Here is a 22,467-nt window from a genome sequence, read left to right on the forward strand (position 1 = left end):
GGCAGCATGTTATAGAGCAGGGGGAGCAGATTGCATATTGTCCTATCTGCAGACAGCATGTTATAGAGCAGGGGGAGCAGATTGTATATTGTCCTATCTGCAGGCAGCATGTTATAGAGCAGAGGGAGCAGACTGTACCGTATGTATGTATGTATATATAAATATCTGTATATATAGTGTCCTATCTGCAGGCAGCATGTTATAGAGCAGGGGGAGCAGACTGTACCGTATGTATGTATGTATATATAAATATCTGTATATATAGTGTCCTATCTGCAGGCAGCATGTTATAGAGCAGGGGGAGCAGACTGTACCGTATGTATGTATGTATATATAAATATCTGTATATATAGTGTCCTATCTGCAGGCAGCATGTTATAGAGCAGGGGGAGCAGACTGTACCGTATGTATGTATGTATGTATATATAAATATCTGTATATATAGTGTCCTATCTGCAGGCAGCATGTTATAGAGCAGGGGGAGCAGACTGTACCGTATGTATGTATGTATAAATAAATATCTGTATATATAGTGTCCTATCTGCAGGCAGCATGTTATAGAGCAGAGGGAGCAGACTGTACCGTATGTATGTATGTATATATAAATATCTGTATATATAGTGTCCTATCTGCAGGCAGCATGTTATAGAGCAGAGGGAGCAGACTGTACCGTATGTATGTATGTATATATAAATATCTGTATATATAGTGTCCTATCTGCAGGCAGCATGTTATAGAGCAGAGGGAGCAGACTGTACCGTATGTATGTATGTATATATAAATATCTGTATATATAGTGTCCTATCTGCAGGCAGCATGTTATAGAGCAGGGGGAGCAGTTTGCATATTGTCCTATCTGCAGGCAGCATGTTATAGAGCAGGGGGAGCAGATTGCATATTGTCCTATCTGCAGGCAGCATGTTATAGAGCAGGGGGAGCAGATTGTATATAGAGTCAGCATGTTATAGAGCAGGAGGAGCAGATGTTGTCGTGTTGGTGCTGGTATCTTGTACCTGAGAAGACGTAGAAGAGTCCGGCGGGCTTCAGGAGGTAGTCCAGCTTCTGCTTGAAGGACAGCAGGGTGCACACCGTGCCCATGGTCATGAAGCCGACTGCAATGATGGCGATGGCCGCCGCTGAGATGCTGTACTCTACGGGGACAAATCACGTATGGCGGTCACAGCGGTGACTCCTCCCCCTGACAACATGGCCGCCACTCGCAGCAGAGGGCTGGGAATAGTCTGCAGTGATCCGGACAGAACATCTCATTACTGAGGATCCGGTCTAATGTGATAACCTGGCGTCCCCGGGGATCGGGCCTGTGATCCGGGAGGTGATAATCCCTCTATAACAGCTGGGAATTATCCGGAAGCCTCGGCTATCAGCACAGATAGAGGCGTCTGTCAGGACCTTCCGGCCATTACACGCACCAATCACTGCCCTCCGTTACCTGCCCCCAAATGTATATATACACCCTCCTGCCCCTCACCGACCCCCTGCCCCCATATGTATATATACACCCTCCTGCCCCCTGCCCCTCCTCTTACACCCTCACCGACCCCCTGCCCCCATATGTATATATACACCCTCCTGCCCCCTCTCTTACACCCTCACCGACCCCCTGCCCCCATATGTATATATACACCCTCCTGCCCCCTGCCCCTCACCGACCCCCTGCCCCCATATGTATATATACACCCTCCTGCCCCCTGTCCCTCCTCTTACACCCTCACCGACCCCCTGCCCCCATATGTATATATACACCCCCCTGCCCCCTGTCCTCCTCTTACACCCTCACCGACCCCCTGCCCCCATATGTATATATACACCCTCCTGCCCCCTGTCCCTCCTCTTACACCCTCACCGACCCCCTGCCCCCATATGTATATATACACCCTCCTGCCCCCTGCCCCTCCTCTTACACCCTCACCGACCCCCTGCCCCCATATGTATATATACACCCTCCTGCCCCCTGCCCCTCCTCTTACACCCTCACCGACCCCTGCCCCCATATGTATATATACACCCTCCTGCCCCCTGCCCCTCCTCTTACACCCTCACCGACCCCCTGCCCCCATATGTATATATACACCCCCCTGCCCCCTGCCCCTCCTCTTACACCCTCACCGACCCCTGCCCCCATATGTATATATACACCCTCCTGCCCCCTGCCCCTCCTCTTACACCCTCACCGACCCCCTGCCCCCATATGTATATATACACCCCCCTGCCCCCTGCCCCTCCTCTTACACCCTCACCGACCCCCTGCCCCCATATGTATATATACACCCTCCTGCCCCCTGCCCCTCCTCTTACACCCTCACCGACCCCCTGCCCCCATATGTATATATACACCCCCTGCCCCCTGCCCCTCCTCTTACACCCTCACCGACCCCCTGCCCCCATATGTATATATACACCCTCCTGCCCCCTGCCCCTCCTCTTACACCCTCACCGACCCCCTGCCCCCATATGTATATATACACCCCCCTGCCCCCTGTCCTCCTCTTACACCCTCACCGACCCCCTGCCCCCATATGTATATATACACCCTCCTGCCCCCTGCCCCTCCTCTTACACCCTCACCGACCCCCTGCCCCCATATGTATATATACACCCTCCTGCCCCCTGCCCCTCCTCTTACACCCTCACCGACCCCCTGCCCCCATATGTATATATACACCCCCCTGCCCCCTGTCCTCCTCTTACACCCTCACCGACCCCCTGCCCCCATATGTATATATACACCCTCCTGCCCCCTGTCCTCCTCTTACACCCTCACCGACCCCCTGCCCCCATATGTATATATACACCCCCCTGCCCCCTGCCCCTCCTCTTACACCCTCACCGACCCCCTGCCCCCATATGTATATATACACCCTCCTGCCCCCTGTCCCTCCTCTTACACCCTCACCGACCCCCTGCCCCCATATGTATATATACACCCCCTGCCCCCTGTCCTCCTCTTACACCCTCACCGACCCCCTGCCCCCATATGTATATATACACCCTCCTGCCCCCTCCCCCTCCTCTTACACCCTCACCGACCCCCTGCCCCCATATGTATATATACACCCTCCTGCCCCCTGCCCCTCCTCTTACACCCTCACCGACCCCCTGCCCCCATATGTATATATACACCCTCCTGCCCCCTGCCCCTCCTCTTACACCCTCACCGACCCCCTGCCCCCATATGTATATATACACCCTCCTGCCCCCTGCCCCTCCTCTTACACCCTCACCGACCCCTGCCCCCATATGTATATATACACCCCCCTGCCCCCTGTCCTCCTCTTACACCCTCACCGACCCCCTGCCCCCATATGTATATATACACCCTCCTGCCCCCTGTCCCTCCTCTTACACCCTCACCGACCCCCTGCCCCCATATGTATATATACACCCTCCTGCCCCCTGCCCCTCCTCTTACACCCTCACCGACCCCCTGCCCCCATATGTATATATACACCCTCCTGCCCCCTGTCCCTCCTCTTACACCCTCACCGACCCCCTGCCCCCATATGTATATATACACCCTCCTGCCCCCTGCCCCTCCTCTTACACCCTCACCGACCCCCTGCCCCCATATGTATATATACACCCCCCTGCCCCCTGTCCTCCTCTTACACCCTCACCGACCCCCTGCCCCCATATGTATATATACACCCTCCTGCCCCCTGCCCCTCCTCTTACACCCTCACCGACCCCCTGCCCCCAAATGTATATATACACCCTCCTGCCCCTGCCCCTCCTCTTACACCCTCACCGACCCCCTGCCCCCATATGTATATATACACCCTCCTGCCCCCTGCCCCTCACCGACCCCCTGCCCCCATATGTATATATACACCCTCCTGCCCCCTGCCCCTCCTCTTACACCCTCACCGACCCCCTGCCCCCATATGTATATATACACCCCCCTGCCCCTCCTCTTACACCCTCACCGACCCCCTGCCCCCATATGTATATATACACCCCCCTGCCCCCTGTCCTCCTCTTACACCCTCACCGACCCCCTGCCCCCATATGTATATATACACCCTCCTGCCCCCTGCCCCTCCTCTTACACCCTCACCGACCCCCTGCCCCCAAATGTATATATACACCCTCCTGCCCCCTGCCCCTCCTCTTACACCCTCACCGACCCCCTGCCCCCATATGTATATATACACCCTCCTGCCCCCTGCCCCTCCTCTTCTCACCGACCCCCTGCCCCCATATGTATATATACACCCTCCTGCCCCCTGCCCCTCCTCTTACACCCTCACCGACCCCCTGCCCCCATATGTATATATACACCCTCCTGCCCCCTGCCCCTCCTCTTACACCCTCACCGACCCCCTGCCCCCATATGTATATATACACCCTCCTGCCCCCTGCCCCTCCTCTTACACCCTCACCGACCCCCTGCCCCCATATGTATATATACACCCCCCTGCCCCTGCCCCTCCTCTTACACCCTCACCGACCCCTGCCCCCATATGTATATATACACCCTCCTGCCCCCTGCCCTCCTCTTACACCCTCACCGACCCCCTGCCCCCATATGTATATATACACCCTCCTGCCCCTCCTCTTACACCCTCACCGACCCCCTGCCCCCATATGTATATATACACCCTCCTGCCCCCTGCCCCTCCTCTTACACCCTCACCGACCCCCTGCCCCCATATGTATATATACACCCTCCTGCCCCTCCTCTTACACCCTCACCGACCCCCTGCCCCCATATGTATATATACACCCTCCTGCCCCCTGCCCCTCCTCTTACACCCTCACCGACCCCCTGCCCCCATATGTATATATACACCCTCCTGCCCCCTGCCCCTCCTCTTACACCCTCACCGACCCCCTGCCCCCATATGTATATATACACCCTCCTGCCCCCTGTCCTCCTCTTACACCCTCACCGACCCCTGCCCCCATATGTATATATACACCCCCCTGCCCCCTGTCCTCCTCTTACACCCTCACCGACCCCCTGCCCCCATATGTATATATACACCCTCCTGCCCCCTGTCCCTCCTCTTACACCCTCACCGACCCCCTGCCCCCATATGTATATATACACCCCCTGCCCCCTGTCCTCCTCTTACACCCTCACCGACCCCCTGCCCCCATATGTATATATACACCCCCTGCCCCCTGCCCCTCCTCCTACACCCTCACCGACCCCCTGCCCCCATATGTATATATACACCCTCCTGCCCCCTGCCCCTCCTCCTACACCCTCACCGACCCCCTGCCCCCATATGTATATATACACCCTCCTGCCCCCTGCCCCTCCTCTTACACCCTCACCGACCCCCTGCCCCCATATGTATATATACACCCTCCTGCCCCCTGCCCCTCCTCTTACACCCTCACCGACCCCCTGCCCCCATATGTATATATACACCCTCCTGCCCCCTGTCCTCCTCTTACACCCTCACCGACCCCTGCCCCCATATGTATATATACACCCCCCTGCCCCCTGTCCTCCTCTTACACCCTCACCGACCCCCTGCCCCCATATGTATATATACACCCTCCTGCCCCCTGCCCCTCCTCTTACACCCTCACCGACCCCCTGCCCCCATATGTATATATACACCCTCCTGCCCCCTGCCCCTCCTCTTACACCCTCACCGACCCCCTGCCCCCATATGTATATATACACCCTCCTGCCCCTCCTCCTCTTACACCCTCACCGACCCCCTGCCCCCATATGTATATATACACCCTCCTGCCCCCTGCCCCTCCTCTTACACCCTCACCGACCCCCTGCACCCATATGTATATATACACCCTCCTGCCCCCTGCCCCTCCTCTTACACCCTCACCGACCCCCTGCCCCCATATGTATATATACACCCTCCTGCCCCTGCCCCTCCTCTTACACCCTCACCGACCCCCTGCCCCCATATGTATATATACACCCTCCTGCCCCCTGCCCCTCCTCTTACACCCTCACCGACCCCCTGCCCCCATATGTATATATACACCCTCCTGCCCCCTGCCCCTCCTCTTACACCCTCACCGACCCCCTGCCCCCATATGTATATATACACCCTCCTGCCCCCTGCCCCTCCTCTTACACCCTCACCGACCCCCTGCCCCCATATGTATATATACACCCTCCTGCCCCCTGTCCCTCCTCTTACACCCTCACCGACCCCCTGCCCCCATATGTATATATACACCCTCCTGCCCCCTGCCCCTCCTCTTACACCCTCACCGACCCCCTGCCCCCATATGTATATATACACCCTCCTGCCACCTGCCCCTCCTCTTACACCCTCACCGACCCCCTGCCCCCATATGTATATATACACCCTCCTGCCACCTGCCCCTCCTCTTACACCCTCACCGACCCCCTGCCCCCATATGTATATATACACCCTCCTGCCCCCTGCCCCTCCTCTTACACCCTCACCGACCCCTGCCCCCATATGTATATATACACCCCCCTGCCCCTGTCCTCCTCTTACACCCTCACCGACCCCCTGCCCCCATATGTATATATACACCCCCCTGCCCCCTGCCCCTCCTCTTACACCCTCACCGACCCCCTGCCCCCATATGTATATATACACCCCCCTGCCCCCTGCCCCTCCTCTTACACCCTCACCGACCCCCTGCCCCCATATGTATATATACACCCTCCTGCCCCCTGCCCCTCCTCTTACACCCTCACCGACCCCCTGCCCCCATATGTATATATACACCCTCCTGCCCCCTGCCCCTCCTCTTACACCCTCACCGACCCCCTGCCCCCATATGTATATATACACCCTCCTGCCACCTGCCCCTCCTCTTACACCCTCACCGACCCCCTGCCCCCATATGTATATATACACCCTCCTGCCCCCTGCCCCTCCTCTTACACCCTCACCGACCCCCTGCCCCCATATGTATATATACACCCTCCTGCCCCCTGCCCCTCCTCTTACACCCTCACCGACCCCCTGCCCCCATATGTATATATACACCCTCCTGCCCCCTGCCCCTCCTCCTACACCCTCACCGACCCCCTGCCCCCATATGTATATATACACCCTCCTGCCCCCTGCCCCTCCTCTTACACCCTCACCGACCCCCTGCCCCCATATGTATATATACACCCTCCTGCCCCCTGCCCCTCCTCCTACACCCTCACCGACCCCCTGCCCCCATATGTATATATACACCCTCCTGCCCCCTGCCCCTCCTCTTACACCCTCACCGACCCCCTGCCCCCATATGTATATATACACCCCCCTGCCCCTCCTCTTACACCCTCACCGACCCCCTGCCCCCATATGTATATATACACCCTCCTGCCCCCTGCCCCTCCTCCTACACCCTCACCGACCCCCTGCCCCCATATGTATATATACACCCTCCTGCCCCCTGCCCCTCCTCCTACACCCTCACCGACCCCCTGCCCCCATATGTATATATACACCCTCCTGCCCCCTGTCCTCCTCTTACACCCTCACCGACCCCCTGCCCCCATATGTATATATACACCCTCCTGCCCCCTGCCCCTCCTCTTACACCCTCACCGACCCCCTGCCCCCATATGTATATATACACCCTCCTGCCTCCTGCCCCTCCTCTTACACCCTCACCGACCCCCTGCCCCCATATGTATATATAAACCCCCCTGCCCCCTGCCCCTCCTCTTACACCCTCACCGACCCCCTGCCCCCATATGTATATATACACCCTCCTGCCCCCTGCCCCTCCTCTTACACCCTCACCGACCCCCTGCCCCCATATGTATATATACACCCCCCTGCCCCCTGCCCCTCCTCTTACACCCTCACCGACCCCCTGCCCCCATATGTATATATACACCCTCCTGCCCCCTGCCCCTCCTCTTACACCCTCACCGACCCCCTGCCCCCATATGTATATATACACCCTCCTGCCCCCTGCCCCTCCTCTTACACCCTCACCGACCCCCTGCCCCCATATGTATATATACACCCTCCTGCCCCCTGCCCCTCCTCTTACACCCTCACCGACCCCCTGCCCCCATATGTATATATACACCCTCCTGCCCCTCCTCTTACACCCTCACCGACCCCCTGCCCCCAAATGTATATATACACCCTCCTGCCCCTCCTCTTACACCCTCACCGACCCCCTGCCCCCATATGTATATATACACCCTCCTGCCCCCTGCCCCTCCTCTTACACCCTCACCGACCCCTGCCCCCATATGTATATATACACCCTCCTGCCCCCTGCCCTCCTCTTACACCCTCACCGACCCCCTGCCCCCATATGTATATATACACCCTCCTGCCCCCTGTCCTCCTCTTACACCCTCACCGACCCCCTGCCCCCATATGTATATATACACCCCCCTGCCCCTCCTCTTACACCCTCACCGACCCCCTGCCCCCATATGTATATATACACCCTCCTGCCCCCTGCTCCTCCTCTTACACCCTCACCGACCCCCTGCCCCCATATGTATATATACACCCTCCTGCCCCTCCTCTTACACCCTCACCGACCCCCTGCCCCCATATGTATATATACACCCTCCTGCCCCCTGCCCCTCCTCTTACACCCTCACCGACCCCCTGCCCCCATATGTATATATACACCCTCCTGCCCCTCCTCTTACACCCTCACCGACCCCCTGCCCCCATATGTATATATACACCCTCCTGCCCCCTGCCCCTCCTCTTACACCCTCACCGACCCCCTGCCCCCATATGTATATATACACCCCCCTGCCCCCTGTCCTCCTCTTACACCCTCACCGACCCCCTGCCCCCATATGTATATATACACCCTCCTGCCCCCTGCCCCTCCTCTTACACCCTCACCGACCCCCTGCCCCCATATGTATATATACACCCTCCTGCCCCTCCTCTTACACCCTCACCGACCCCCTGCCCCCATATGTATATATACACCCTCCTGCCCCCTGCCCCTCCTCTTACACCCTCACCGACCCCCTGCCCCCATATGTATATATACACCCTCCTGCCCCCTGCCCCTCCTCTTACACCCTCACCGACCCCCTGCCCCCATATGTATATATACACCCTCCTGCCCCCTGCCCCTCCTCTTACACCCTCACCGACCCCCTGCCCCCATATGTATATATACACCCTCCTGCCCCCTGCCCCTCCTCTTACACCCTCACCGACCCCCTGCCCCCATATGTATATATACACCCTCCTGCCCCCTGCCCCTCCTCTTACACCCTCACCGACCCCCTGCCCCCATATGTATATATACACCCTCCTGCCCCCTGCCCCTCCTCTTACACCCTCACCGACCCCCTGCCCCCAAATGTATATAAACACCCTCCTGCCCCCTGCCCCTCCTCTTACACCCTCACCGACCCCCTGCCCCCATATGTATATATACACCCTCCTGCCCCCTGCCCCTCCTCTTACACCCTCACCGACCCCCTGCCCCCATATGTATATATACACCCCCCTGCCCTCCTCTTACACCCTCACCGACCCCCTGCCCCCATATGTATATATACACCCTCCTGCCCCCTGCCCTCCTCTTACACCCTCACCGACCCCCTGCCCCCATATGTATATATACACCCTCCTGCCCCCTGCCCCTCCTCTTACACCCTCACCGACCCCCTGCCCCCATATGTATATATACACCCTCCTGCCCCCTGCCCCTCCTCTTACACCCTCACCGACCCCCTGCCCCCATATGTATATATACACCCCCCTGCCCCCTGCCCCTCCTCTTACACCCTCACCGACCCCCTGCCCCCATATGTATATATACACCCTCCTGCCCCCTGCCCCTCCTCTTACACCCTCACCGACCCCCTGCCCCCATATGTATATATACACCCTCCTGCCCCCTGCCCCTCCTCTTACACCCTCACCGACCCCCTGCCCCCATATGTATATATACACCCTCCTGCCCCCTGCCCCTCCTCTTACACCCTCACCGACCCCCTGCCCCCATATGTATATATACACCCCCCTGCCCCCTGCCCCTCCTCTTACACCCTCACCGACCCCCTGCCCCCATATGTATATATACACCCTCCTGCCCCCTGTCCCTCCTCTTACACCCTCACCGACCCCCTGCCCCCATATGTATATATACACCCTCCTGCCCCCTGCCCCTCCTCTTACACCCTCACCGACCCCCTGCCCCCATATGTATATATACACCCTCCTGCCCCCTGCCCCTCCTCTTACACCCTCACCGACCCCCTGCCCCCATATGTATATATACACCCTCCTGCCCCCTGCCCCTCCTCTTACACCCTCACCGACCCCCTGCCCCCATATGTATATATACACCCTCCTGCCCCCTGCCCCTCCTCTTACACCCTCACCGACCCCTGCCCCCATATGTATATATACACCCTCCTGCCCCCTGCCCCTCCTCTTACACCCTCACCGACCCCCTGCCCCCATATGTATATATACACCCTCCTGCCACCTGCCCCTCCTCTTACACCCTCACCGACCCCCTGCCCCCATATGTATATATACACCCTCCTGCCCCCTGCCCCTCCTCTTACACCCTCACCGACCCCCTGCCCCCATATGTATATATACACCCTCCTGCCCCCTGCCCCTCCTCTTACACCCTCACCGACCCCCTGCCCCCATATGTATATATACACCCTCCTGCCCCCTGCCCCTCCTCTTACACCCTCACCGACCCCCTGCCCCCATATGTATATATACACCCTCCTGCCCCCTGCCCCTCCTCTTACACCCTCACCGACCCCCTGCCCCCATATGTATATATACACCCTCCTGCCCCCTGTCCTCCTCTTACACCCTCACCGACCCCCTGCCCCCATATGTATATATACACCCTCCTGCCCCCTGCCCCTCCTCTTACACCCTCACCGACCCCCTGCCCCCATATGTATATATACACCCTCCTGCCCCTCCTCTTACACCCTCACCGACCCCCTGCCCCCATATGTATATATACACCCTCCTGCCCCCTGTCCCTCCTCTTACACCCTCACCGACCCCCTGCCCCCATATGTATATATACACCCCCCTGCCCCCTGCCCCTCCTCTTACACCCTCACCGACCCCTGCCCCCATATGTATATATACACCCTCCTGCCCCCTGCCCCTCCTCTTACACCCTCACCGACCCCCTGCCCCCATATGTATATATACACCCTCCTGCCCCCTGCCCCTCCTCTTACACCCTCACCGACCCCCTGCCCCCATATGTATATATACACCCTCCTGCCCCCTGTCCCTCCTCTTACACCCTCACCGACCCCCTGCCCCCATATGTATATATACACCCTCCTGCCCCCTGTCCTCCTCTTACACCCTCACCGACCCCCTGCCCCCATATGTATATATACACCCCCCTGCCCCCTGCCCCTCCTCTTACACCCTCACCGACCCCCTGCCCCCATATGTATATATACACCCTCCTGCCCCCTCCCCCTCCTCTTACACCCTCACCGACCCCCTGCCCCCATATGTATATATACACCCCCCTGCCCCCTGCCCCTCCTCTTACACCCTCACCGACCCCTGCCCCCATATGTATATATACACCCTCCTGCCCCCTGCCCCTCCTCTTACACCCTCACCGACCCCCTGCCCCCATATGTATATATACACCCTCCTGCCCCCTCCCCCTCCTCTTACACCCTCACCGACCCCCTGCCCCCATATGTATATATACACCCCCCTGCCCCCTGCCCCTCCTCTTACACCCTCACCGACCCCCTGCCCCCATATGTATATATACACCCTCCTGCCCCCTGCCCCTCCTCTTACACCCTCACCGACCCCCTGCCCCCATATGTATATATACACCCTCCTGCCCCCTGCCCCTCCTCTTACACCCTCACCGACCCCCTGCCCCCATATGTATATATACACCCTCCTGCCCCCTGCCCCTCCTCTTACACCCTCACCGACCCCTGCCCCCATATGTATATATACACCCTCCTGCCCCCTGTCCTCCTCTTACACCCTCACCGATCCCCTGCCCCCATATGTATATATACACCCTCCTGCCCCCTGCCCCTCCTCTTACACCCTCACCGACCCCCTGCCCCCATATGTATATATACACCCCCCTGCCCCCTGCCCCTCCTCTTACACCCTCACCGACCTCCTGCCCCCATATGTATATATACACCCTCCTGCCCCCTGCCCCTCCTCTTACACCCTCACCGACCCCCTGCCCCCATATGTATATATACACCCTCCTGCCTCCTGCCCCTCCTCTTACACCCTCACCGACCTCCTGCCCCCATATGTATATATACACCCTCCTGCCACCTGCCCCTCCTCTTACACCCTCACCGACCCCCTGCCCCCATATGTATATATACACCCTCCTGCCCCCTGCCCCTCCTCTTACACCCTCACCGACCCCCTGCCCCCATATGTATATATACACCCTCCTGCCCCCTGCCCCTCCTCTTACACCCTCACCGACCCCCTGCCCCCATATGTATATATACACCCTCCTGCCCCCTGCCCCTCCTCTTACACCCTCACCGACCCCCTGCCCCCATATGTATATATACACCCTCCTGCCACCTGCCCCTCCTCTTACACCCTCACCGACCCCCTGCCCCCAAATGTATATATACACCCTCCTGCCCCCTGCCCCTCCTCTTACACCCTCACCGACCCCCTGCCCCCATATGTATATATACACCCTCCTGCCCCCTGTCCTCCTCTTACACCCTCACCGACCCCCTGCCCCCATATGTATATATACACCCTCCTGCCCCCTGCCCCTCCTCTTACACCCTCACCGACCCCCTGCCCCCATATGTATATATACACCCTCCTGCCCCCTGTCCTCCTCTTACACCCTCACCGACCCCCTGCCCCCATATGTATATATACACCCTCCTGCCCCCTGCCCCCATATGTATATATACACCCTCCTGCCCCCTGCCCTCCTCTTACACCCTCACCGACCCCCTGCCCCCATATGTATATATACACCCTCCTGCCCCCTGCCCCTCCTCTTACACCCTCACCGACCCCCTGCCCCCATATGTATATATACACCCTCCTGCCCCCTGCCCCTCCTCTTACACCCTCACCGACCCCCTGCACCCATATGTATATATACACCCTCCTGCCCCCTGCCCCTCCTCTTACACCCTCACCGACCCCCTGCCCCCAAATGTATATATACACCCTCCTGCCCCCTGTCCTCCTCTTACACCCTCACCGACCCCCTGCCCCCATATGTATATATACACCCTCCTGCCCCCTGCCCCTCCTCTTACACCCTCACCGACCCCCTGCCCCCAAATGCATATATACACCCCCCTGCCCCCTGCCCTCCTCTTACACCCTCACCGACCCCCTGCCCCCATATGTATATATACACCCTCCTGCCACCTGCCCCTCCTCTTACACCCTCACCGACCCCCTGCCCCCAAATGTATATATACACCCTCCTGCCCCCTGCCCCTCCTCTTACACCCTCACCGACCCCCTGCCCCCATATGTATATATACACCCTCCTGCCCCCTGCCCCTCCTCTTACACCCTCACCGACCCCCTGCCCCCATATGTATATATACACCCCCCTGCCCCCTGCCCCTCCTCTTACACCCTCACCGACCCCCTGCCCCCATATGTATATATACACCCTCCTGCCCCCTGCCCCTCCTCTTACACCCTCACCGACCCCCTGCCCCCATATGTATATATACACCCCCCTGCCCCCTGTCCTCCTCTTACACCCTCACCGACCCCCTGCCCCCATATGTATATATACACCCTCCTGCCCCCTGCCCCTCCTCTTACACCCTCACCAACCCCCTGCCCCCATATGTATATATACACCCTCCTGCCCCCTGTCCTCCTCTTACACCCTCACAGACCCCCTGCCCCCATATGTATATATACACCCTCCTGCCCCCTGCCCCTCCTCTTACACCCTCACCGACCCCCTGCCCCCATATGTATATATACACCCTCCTGCCCCCTGCCCCTCCTCTTACACCCTCACCGACCCCCTGCCCCCATATGTATATATACACCCTCCTGCCCCCTGCCCCTCCTCTTACACCCTCACCGACCCCCTGCCCCCATATGTATATATACACCCCCCTGCCCCCTGCCCCTCCTCTTACACCCTCACCGACCCCCTGCCCCCATATGTATATATACACCCCCCTGCCCCCTGCCCCTCCTCTTACACCCTCACCGACCCCCTGCCCCCATATGTATATATACACCCCCCTGCCCCCTGCCCCTCCTCTTACACCCTCACCGACCCCCTGCCCCCATATGTATATATACACCCCCCTGCCCCCTGCCCCTCCTCTTACACCCTCATGTCACTTTATCTATTATCTACCCCTCCCCTACTTCTCTGAAATGCTCTGTTGTCTTATCTTTCTGGCTCTTGCCTCTGTATTACCCCAGGACCCCCCGACCCCCTGTCCCCCGGGAACACTCTCACCGGCCCCTTGTCCCCCGGGAACACTCTCACCGGCCCCCTGTCCCCCGGAACACCCGCACCAGCCCCCTGTCCCCCGGGAACACTCTCACCTACCCCCTGTCCCCCGGGAACACTCTCACCGGCCCCTTGTCCCCCGGGAACACCCGCACCGGCCCTCTGTCCCCCGGAACACCCGCACCAGCCCCCTGTCCCCTGGGAACACTCTCACCGGCCCCCTGTCCCCTGGGAACACTCGCACCAGCCCCCTGTCCCCTGGGAACACTCGCACCAGCCCCCTGTCCCCTGGGAACACTCGCACCAGCCCCCTGTCCCCCGGGAACACTCGCACCGGCCCTCTGTCCCCCGGGAACACTCTCACCGGCCCCCTGTCCCCCGGGAACACTCTCACCGGCCCCTTGTCCCCCGGGAACACTCGCACCGGCCCCCTGTCCCCTGGGAACACTCTCACCGGCCCTCTGTCCCCCGGGAACACTCTCACCGGCCCCTTGTCCCCCGGGAACACTCGCAGCGGCCCCCTGTCCCCCAGGAACACTCGCAGCGGCCCCCTGTCCCCCGGGAACACTCTCACCGGCCCCCTGTCCCCCAGGAACACTCGCAGCGGCCCCCTGTCCCCCAGGAACACTCGCAGCGGCCCCCTGTCCCCCGGGAACACTCTCACCGGCCCCCTGTCCCCCAGGAACACTCGCAGCGGCCCCCTGTCCCCCGGGAACACTCGCAGCGGCCCCCTGTCCCCCGGGAACACTCGCACCGGCCCCCTGTCCCCCGGGAACACTCTCACCGGCCCCCTGTCCCCCGGGAACACTCTCACCGGCCCTCTGTCCCCCGGGAACACTCTCACCGGCCCTCTGTCCCCCGGGAACACTCTCACCGGCCCCCTGTCCCACAGGAACACTCTCACCGGCCCTCTGTCCCCCGGGAACACTCTCACCGCCCCCCTGTCCCCCGGGAACACTCTCACCGGCCCCCTGTCACCCGGGAGCACTCTCACCGGCCCCCTGTCCCCCGGGAGCACTCTCACCGGCCCCCTGTCCCCCGGGAACACTCTCACCGGCCCCCTGTCCCCCGGGAACACTCGCAGCGGCCCCCTGTCCCCTGGGAACACTCGCACCAGCCCCCTGTCCCCTGGGAACACTCTCACCGGCCCTCTGTCCCCCGGGAACACTCTCACCGGCCCCTTGTCCCCCGGGAACACTCGCACCAGCCCCCTGTCCCCCGGGAACACTCTCACCGGCCCCCTGTCCCCCGGGAACACTCTCACCGGCCCCCTGTCACCCGGGAACACTCTCACCGGCCCCCTGTCCCCCGGGAACACTCTCACCGGCCCCCTGTCCCCCGGGAACACTCGCAGCGGCCCCCTGTCCCCCGGGAACACTCTCACCGGCCCCCTGTCCCCCGGGAACACTCTCACCGGCCCCCTGTCCCCCGGGAACACTCGCAGCGGCCCCCTGTCCCCCGGGAACACTCGCAGCGGCCCCCTGTCCCCCGGGAACACTCGCAGCGGCCCCCTGTCCCCCGGGAACACTCGCACCGGCCCCCTGTCCCCCGGGAACACTCTCACCGGCCCCCTGTCCCCCGGGAACACTCGCAGCGGCCTTCTGTTTCCCCCGGTAACACTCGCACCGGCCTTCTGTTTCCCCTGGTAACACTCGCAGCGGCCTTCTGTTTCCCACGGGTACACCCTCAGCAACCCCCTGTCCTCTGGGAACACTCTCACCGGCCCTCTGTCCCCCGGGTACACCGGCACCAACCCCTTTCCCCCGGGAAGACTTGTACCGCCCCCCTGTCCACCTGGGAACACTCGCACCGGCCCCTGGTCCCCCGGTAACACTATTACCCCCTACTCTCGGGACACTCACACTTACCTTTCTGAGTGGTGACTTGTAGGATCTCAGCGTTTTCTCCAGAGGTGAAGTGTTTGAAGTACGAGCAGTTTACATCTGGAAGAGAGAGAAGGGTCATCATCACGGGGGGCTATACCGATGCATTGTGGGTGACAGGGGTAGCCCCTGGAGCAGGTGAGTGCAGTTACATGACTGTCACCCTATAAATAGTCAGTGTATGAGGGCGGGGGGGAACGGGGGCTGCAGACCATCGCTCACGCCGCAGACCATCACTCGCGCCGCATCCCAACACATTTCCTGCAGGTTTTCTGCTTCATTACTGCGATTCCAGGACTGTGGGCTGCAGCAAACATGAAGCTGTCGCATCACATCACGTCCCCCGACAGCAACATCTCCTCACAAGAGCCTCTCCAAAGAGCAGAGAGAAGCAAGACGAGGATGGGAGAAGCTTAAAGGGGAAGAAACCACAAAATGGGCGAGGAATCTCCACAGAACTCAACAGAGCTGAGACCACCTGCTCGCAAATTACAGAGGTGGAGCAAGATGGCCGCCTCCCAGTGATACATAGGTGTGACAAGATGGCCGCCTACCAGCGATACATAGGTGTGAAAAGATGGCCGCCTCCCAGTGATACATAGGTGTGTGACAAGATGGCCGCCTCCCAGTGATACATAGGTGTGAAAAGATGGCCGCCTCCCAGTGATACATAGGTGTGAAAAGATGGCCGCCTCCCAGTGATACATAGGTGTGTGACAAGATGGCCGCCTCCCAGTGATACATAGGTGTGTGACAAGATGGCCGCCTCCCAGCGATACATAGGTGTGACAAGATGGCCGCCTCCCAGCGATACATAGGTGTGAAAAGATGGCCGCCTCCCAGTGTTACATAGGTGTGTGACAAGATGGCCGCTTCCCAGCGTTACATAGGTGTGTGACAAGATGGCCGCCTCCCAGCGTTACATAGGTGTGTGACAAGATGGCCGCCTCCCAGCTACATAGTTTGACAAGATGGCCGCCTCCCAGCGATACATAGGTGTGTGACAAGATGGCCGCCTCCCAGCGTTACATAGGTGTGTGACAAGATGGCAGCCTCCCAGCGATACATAGGTGTGACAAGATGGCCGCCTACCAGCGATACATAGGTGTGTGACAAGATGGCCGCCTCCCAGCGATACATAGGTGTGTGACAAGATGGCCGCCTCCCAGCGTTACATAGGTGTGTGACAAGATGGCCGCCTCCCAGTGATACATAGGTGTGTGACAAGATGGCCGCCTCCCAGCGATACATAGGTGTGTGACAAGATGGCCACCTCCCAGCGATACATAGGTGTGTGACAAGATGTCCACCTCCCAGTGATACATAGGTGTGTGACAAGATGGCCGCCTCCCAGAGTTACATAGGTGTGTGACAAGATGGCCGCCTCCCAGCAATACATAGGTGTGTGACAAGATGGCTGCCTCCCAGAGTTACATAGGTGTGACAAGATGGCCGCCTCCCAACTACATAGGTGTGTGACAAGATGGCCGCCTCCCAGCTACATAGTTTGACAAGATGGCCGCCTCCCAGCGATACATAGGTGTGACAAGATGCCCGCCTCCCAGTGCAACATTCCCCACCGGGCCCTTTTCTTGGGGTCTGGAGGCAGCCGGGGCCCAGAATACCGGAGTGGCTGGTGGTTGCGGCCTAGGGCACGCTGTGGTCACGGTGCTTGGAATGGGGACCGGAGGGCTGTCCTACAGCCTGGCAGCTCCAGCAGGTGGGGTGTGCAAGAAATATGGAGGGAGAGGCTGATGTACTGGATCTCCCTGGGGCAACCCCTGAGTGTCTGTAGGATGAGTCCCCGGATAATGGATGGGGAGCCCGTGGTGGTAATAGCCGTATCCAGGGATCAGACGGAGGAAACGTCGTGCAATTCAACTCACGGTTCTTTATTGAACAGCAGATAGCAGGCAACGGCCAAACATCAGCAGCAGGTTCATCAGAGCTGGTGGGAGATAGATGCTCCGCAGGAGGCCTGGTAATTGCCTCTGCTTCCTGGTATTATATCACTGGCTGCTGCAGGACAGACATGTCCTGCTTCCTCCTCTGCTTCCTGGTATTATATCACTAGCTGCTGCAGCACAGACATGTCCTGCTCCCTCCTCTGCTTCCTGGTATTATATCACTGGCTACTGCAGTACAGACATGTCCTGCTCCCTCCCCTGCTTCCTGGTATTATATCACTGGCTGCTGCAGTACAGACATGTCCTGCTCCCTCCTCTGCTTCCTGGTATTATGTCACTGGCTGCTGCAGTACAGACGTGTCCTGCTCCCTCCTCTGCTTCCTGGTATTATATCACTGGCTGCTGCAGTACAGACATGTCCTGCTCCCTCCTCTGCTTCCTGGTATTATGTCACTGGCTACTGCAGCACAGACATGTCCTGCTCCCTCCTCTGCTTCCTGGTATTATATCACTGGCTGCTGCAGTACAGACATGTCCTGCTCCCTCCTCTGCTTCCTGGTATTATATCACTGGCTGCTGCAGTACAGACATGTCCTGCTCCCTCCTCTGCTTCCTGGTATTATATCACTGGCTGCTGCAGTACAGACATGTCCTGCTCCCTCCCCTGCTTCCTGGTATTATATCACTGGCTGCTGCAGCACAGACATGTCCTGCTCCCTCCTCTGCTTCCTGGTATTATATCACTAGCTGCTGCAGCACAGACATGTCCTGCTCCCTCCCCTGCTTCCTGGTATTATGTCACTGGCTGCTGCAGTACAGACATGTCCTGCTCCCTCCTCTGCTTCCTGGTATTATATCACTGGCTACTGCAGTACAGACATGTCCTGCTCCCTCCCCTGCTTCCTGGTATTATATCACTGGCTGCTGCAGTACAGACATGTCCTGCTCCCTCCTCTGCTTCCTGGTATTATGTCACTGGCTGCTGCAGTACAGACGTGTCCTGCTCCCTCCTCTGCTTCCTGGTATTATATCACTGGCTGCTGCAGTACAGACATGTCCTGCTCCCTCCTCTGCTTCCTGGTATTATGTCACTGGCTACTGCAGCACAGACATGTCCTGCTCCCTCCTCTGCTTCCTGGTATTATATCACTGGCTGCTGCAGTACAGACATGTCCTGCTCCCTCCTCTGCTTCCTGGTATTATATCACTGGCTGCTGCAGTACAGACATGTCCTGCTCCCTCCTCTGCTTCCTGGTATTATATCACAGGCTGCTGCAGTACAGACATGTCCTGCTTCCTCCTCTGCTTCCTGGTATTATATCACTGGCTGCTGCAGTACAGACATGTCCTGCTCCCTCCCCTGCTTCCTGGTATTATGTCACTGGCTGCTGCAGTACAGACATGTCCTGCTTCCTCCTCTGCTTCCTGGTATTATATCACTGGCTGCTGCAGTACAGACATGTCCTGCTCCCTCCTCTGCTTCCTGGTATTATGTCACTGGCTGCTGCAGTACAGACATGTCCTGCTCCCTCCTCTGCTTCCTGGTATTATGTCACTGGCTGCTGCAGTACAGACATGTCCTGCTCCCTCCTCTGCTTCCTGGTATTATGTCACTGGCTGCTGCAGTACAGACATGTCCTGCTCCCTCCTCTGCTTCCTGGTATTATATCACTGGCTGCTGCAGTACAGACATGTCCTGCTCCCTCCTCTGCTTCCTGGTATTATGTCACTGGCTGCTGCAGTACAGACATGTCCTGCTCCCTCCTCTGCTTCCTGGTATTATATCACTGGCTGCTGCAGTACAGACATGTCCTGCTCCCTCCTCTGCTTCCTGGTATTATATCACTGGCTGCTGCAGTACAGACATGTCCTGCTCCCTCCTCTGCTTCCTGGTATTATATCACTGGCTGCTGCAGTACAGACATGTCCTGCTCCCTCCTCTGCTTCCTGGTATTATGTCACTGGCTGCTGCAGTACAGACGTGTCCTGCTCCCTCCTCTGCTTCCTGGTATTATGTCACTGGCTGCTGCAGTACAGACATGTCCTGCTCCCTCCTCTGCTTCCTGGTATTATGTCACTGGCTGCTGCAGTACAGACATGTCCTGCTCCCTCCTCTGCTTCCTGGTATTATGTCACTGGCTGCTGCAGTACAGACATGTCCTGCTCCCTCCTCTGCTTCCTGGTATTATGTCACTGGCTGCTGCAGTACAGACATGTCCTGCTCCCTCCTCTGCTTCCTGGTATTATATCACTGGCTGCTGCAGTACAGACATGTCCTGCTCCCTCCTCTGCTTCCTGGTATTATGTCACTGGCTGCTGCAGTACAGACATGTCCTGCTCCCTCCTCTGCTTCCTGGTATTATGTCACTGGCTGCTGCAGTACAGACATGTCCTGCTCCCTCCTCTGCTTCCTGGTATTATATCACTAGCTGCTGCAGTACAGACATGTCCTGCTCCCTCCTCTGCTTCCTGGTATTATGTCACTGGCTGCTGCAGTACAGACATGTCCTGCTCCCTCCTCTGCTTCCTGGTATTATATCACTGGCTGCTGCAGTACAGACATGTCCTGCTCCCTCCTCTGCTTCCTGGTATTATATCACTGGCTGCTGCAGTACAGACGTGTCCTGCTCCCCCCTCTGCTTCCTGGTATTATATCACTGGCTGCTGCAGTACAGACATGTCCTGCTCCCTCCCCTGCTTCCTGGTATTATATCACTGGCTGCTGCAGTACAGACATGTCCTGCTCCCTCCCCTGCTTCCTGGTATTATATCACTGGCTGCTGCAGTACAGACATGTCCTGCTCCCTCCTCTGCTTCCTGGTATTATGTCACTGGCTGCTGCAGTACAGACATGTCCTGCTCCCTCCTCTGCTTCCTGGTATTATATCACTGGCTGCTGCAGTACAGACATGTCCTGCTCCCTCCTCTGCTTCCTGGTATTATATCACTGGCTGCTGCAGTACAGACATGTCCTGCTCCCTCCTCTGCTTCCTGGTATTATGTCACTGGCTGCTGCAGTACAGACATGTCCTGCTCCCTCCTCTGCTTCCTGGTATTATGTCACTGGCTGCTGCAGTACAGACATGTCCTGCTCCCTCCTCTGCTTCCTGGTATTATATCACTGGCTGCTGCAGTACAGACATGTCCTGCTCCCTCCTCTGCTTCCTGGTATTATATCACTGGCTGCTGCAGTACAGACATGTCCTGCTCCCTCCCCTGCTTCCTGGTATTATGTCACTGGCTGCTGCAGTACAGACATGTCCTGCTCCCTCCTCTGCTTCCTGGTATTATATCACTGGCTGCTGCAGTACAGACATGTCCTGCTCCCTCCTCTGCTTCCTGGTATTATATCACCGGCTGCTGCAGTACAGACATGTCCTGCTCCCTCCCCTGCTTCCTGGTATTATATCACCGGCTGCTGCAGTACAGACATGTCCTGCTCCCTCCCCTGCTTCCTGGTATTATGTCACTGGCTGCTGCAGTACAGACATGTCCTGCTCCCTCCTCTGCTTCCTGGTATTATGTCACTGGCTGCTGCAGTACAGACCTGTCCTGCTCCCTCCTCTGCTTCCTGGTATTATATCACTGGCTGCTGCAGTACAGACATGTCCTGCTCCCTCCTCTGCTTCCTGGTATTATGTCACTGGCTGCTGCAGTACAGACATGTCCTGCTCCCTCCCCTGCTTCCTGGTATTATATCACTGGCTGCTGCAGTACAGACATGTCCTGCTCCCTCCCCTGCTTCCTGGTATTATGTCACTGGCTGCTGCAGTACAGACATGTCCTGCTCCCTCCTCTGCTTCCTGGTATTATATCACTGGCTGCTGCAGTACAGACATGTCCTGCTCCCTCCTCTGCTTCCTGGTATTATATCACCGGCTGCTGCAGTACAGACATGTCCTGCTCCCTCCCCTGCTTCCTGGTATTATGTCACTGGCTGCTGCAGTACAGACATGTCCTGCTCCCTCCTCTGCTTCCTGGTATTATATCACTGGCTGCTGCAGTACAGACATGTCCTGCTCCCTCCTCTGCTTCCTGGTATTATATCACTGGCTGCTGCAGTACAGACATGTCCTGCTCCCTCCTCTGCTTCCTGGTATTATATCACTGGCTGCTGCAGTACAGACATGTCCTGCTCCCTCCTCTGCTTCCTGGTATTATGTCACTGGCTGCTGCAGTACAGACATGTCCTGCTCCCTCCTCTGCTTCCTGGTATTATGTCACTGGCTGCTGCAGTACAGACATGTCCTGCTCCCTCCCCTGCTTCCTGGTAT

The 22,467-nt window shown here is 58.3% G+C and overlaps 1 protein-coding gene across 1 annotated transcript in view; it reads right to left on the bottom strand.

The window, feature by feature from the left end:
* Positions 1–954: 954 nt before the first annotated feature.
* CACNG1 (calcium voltage-gated channel auxiliary subunit gamma 1) overlaps positions 955–22,467 on the bottom strand; it is a 33,444-nt gene continuing 11,931 nt past the window's right edge. The window contains exons 2-3 of the mRNA XM_072113605.1: positions 16,272–16,346; positions 955–1,151 (exon numbers count right to left, since the gene is read on the bottom strand). Coding sequence (XP_071969706.1) covers positions 955–1,151; positions 16,272–16,346 — 272 coding nt within the window. The remainder of the gene's footprint in view (positions 1,152–16,271; positions 16,347–22,467) is intronic.

The sequence above is a fragment of the Engystomops pustulosus genome, chromosome 6 (genome assembly GCF_040894005.1).
Source record: "Engystomops pustulosus chromosome 6, aEngPut4.maternal, whole genome shotgun sequence".
Lineage (NCBI taxonomy): Eukaryota > Metazoa > Chordata > Amphibia > Anura > Leptodactylidae > Engystomops > Engystomops pustulosus.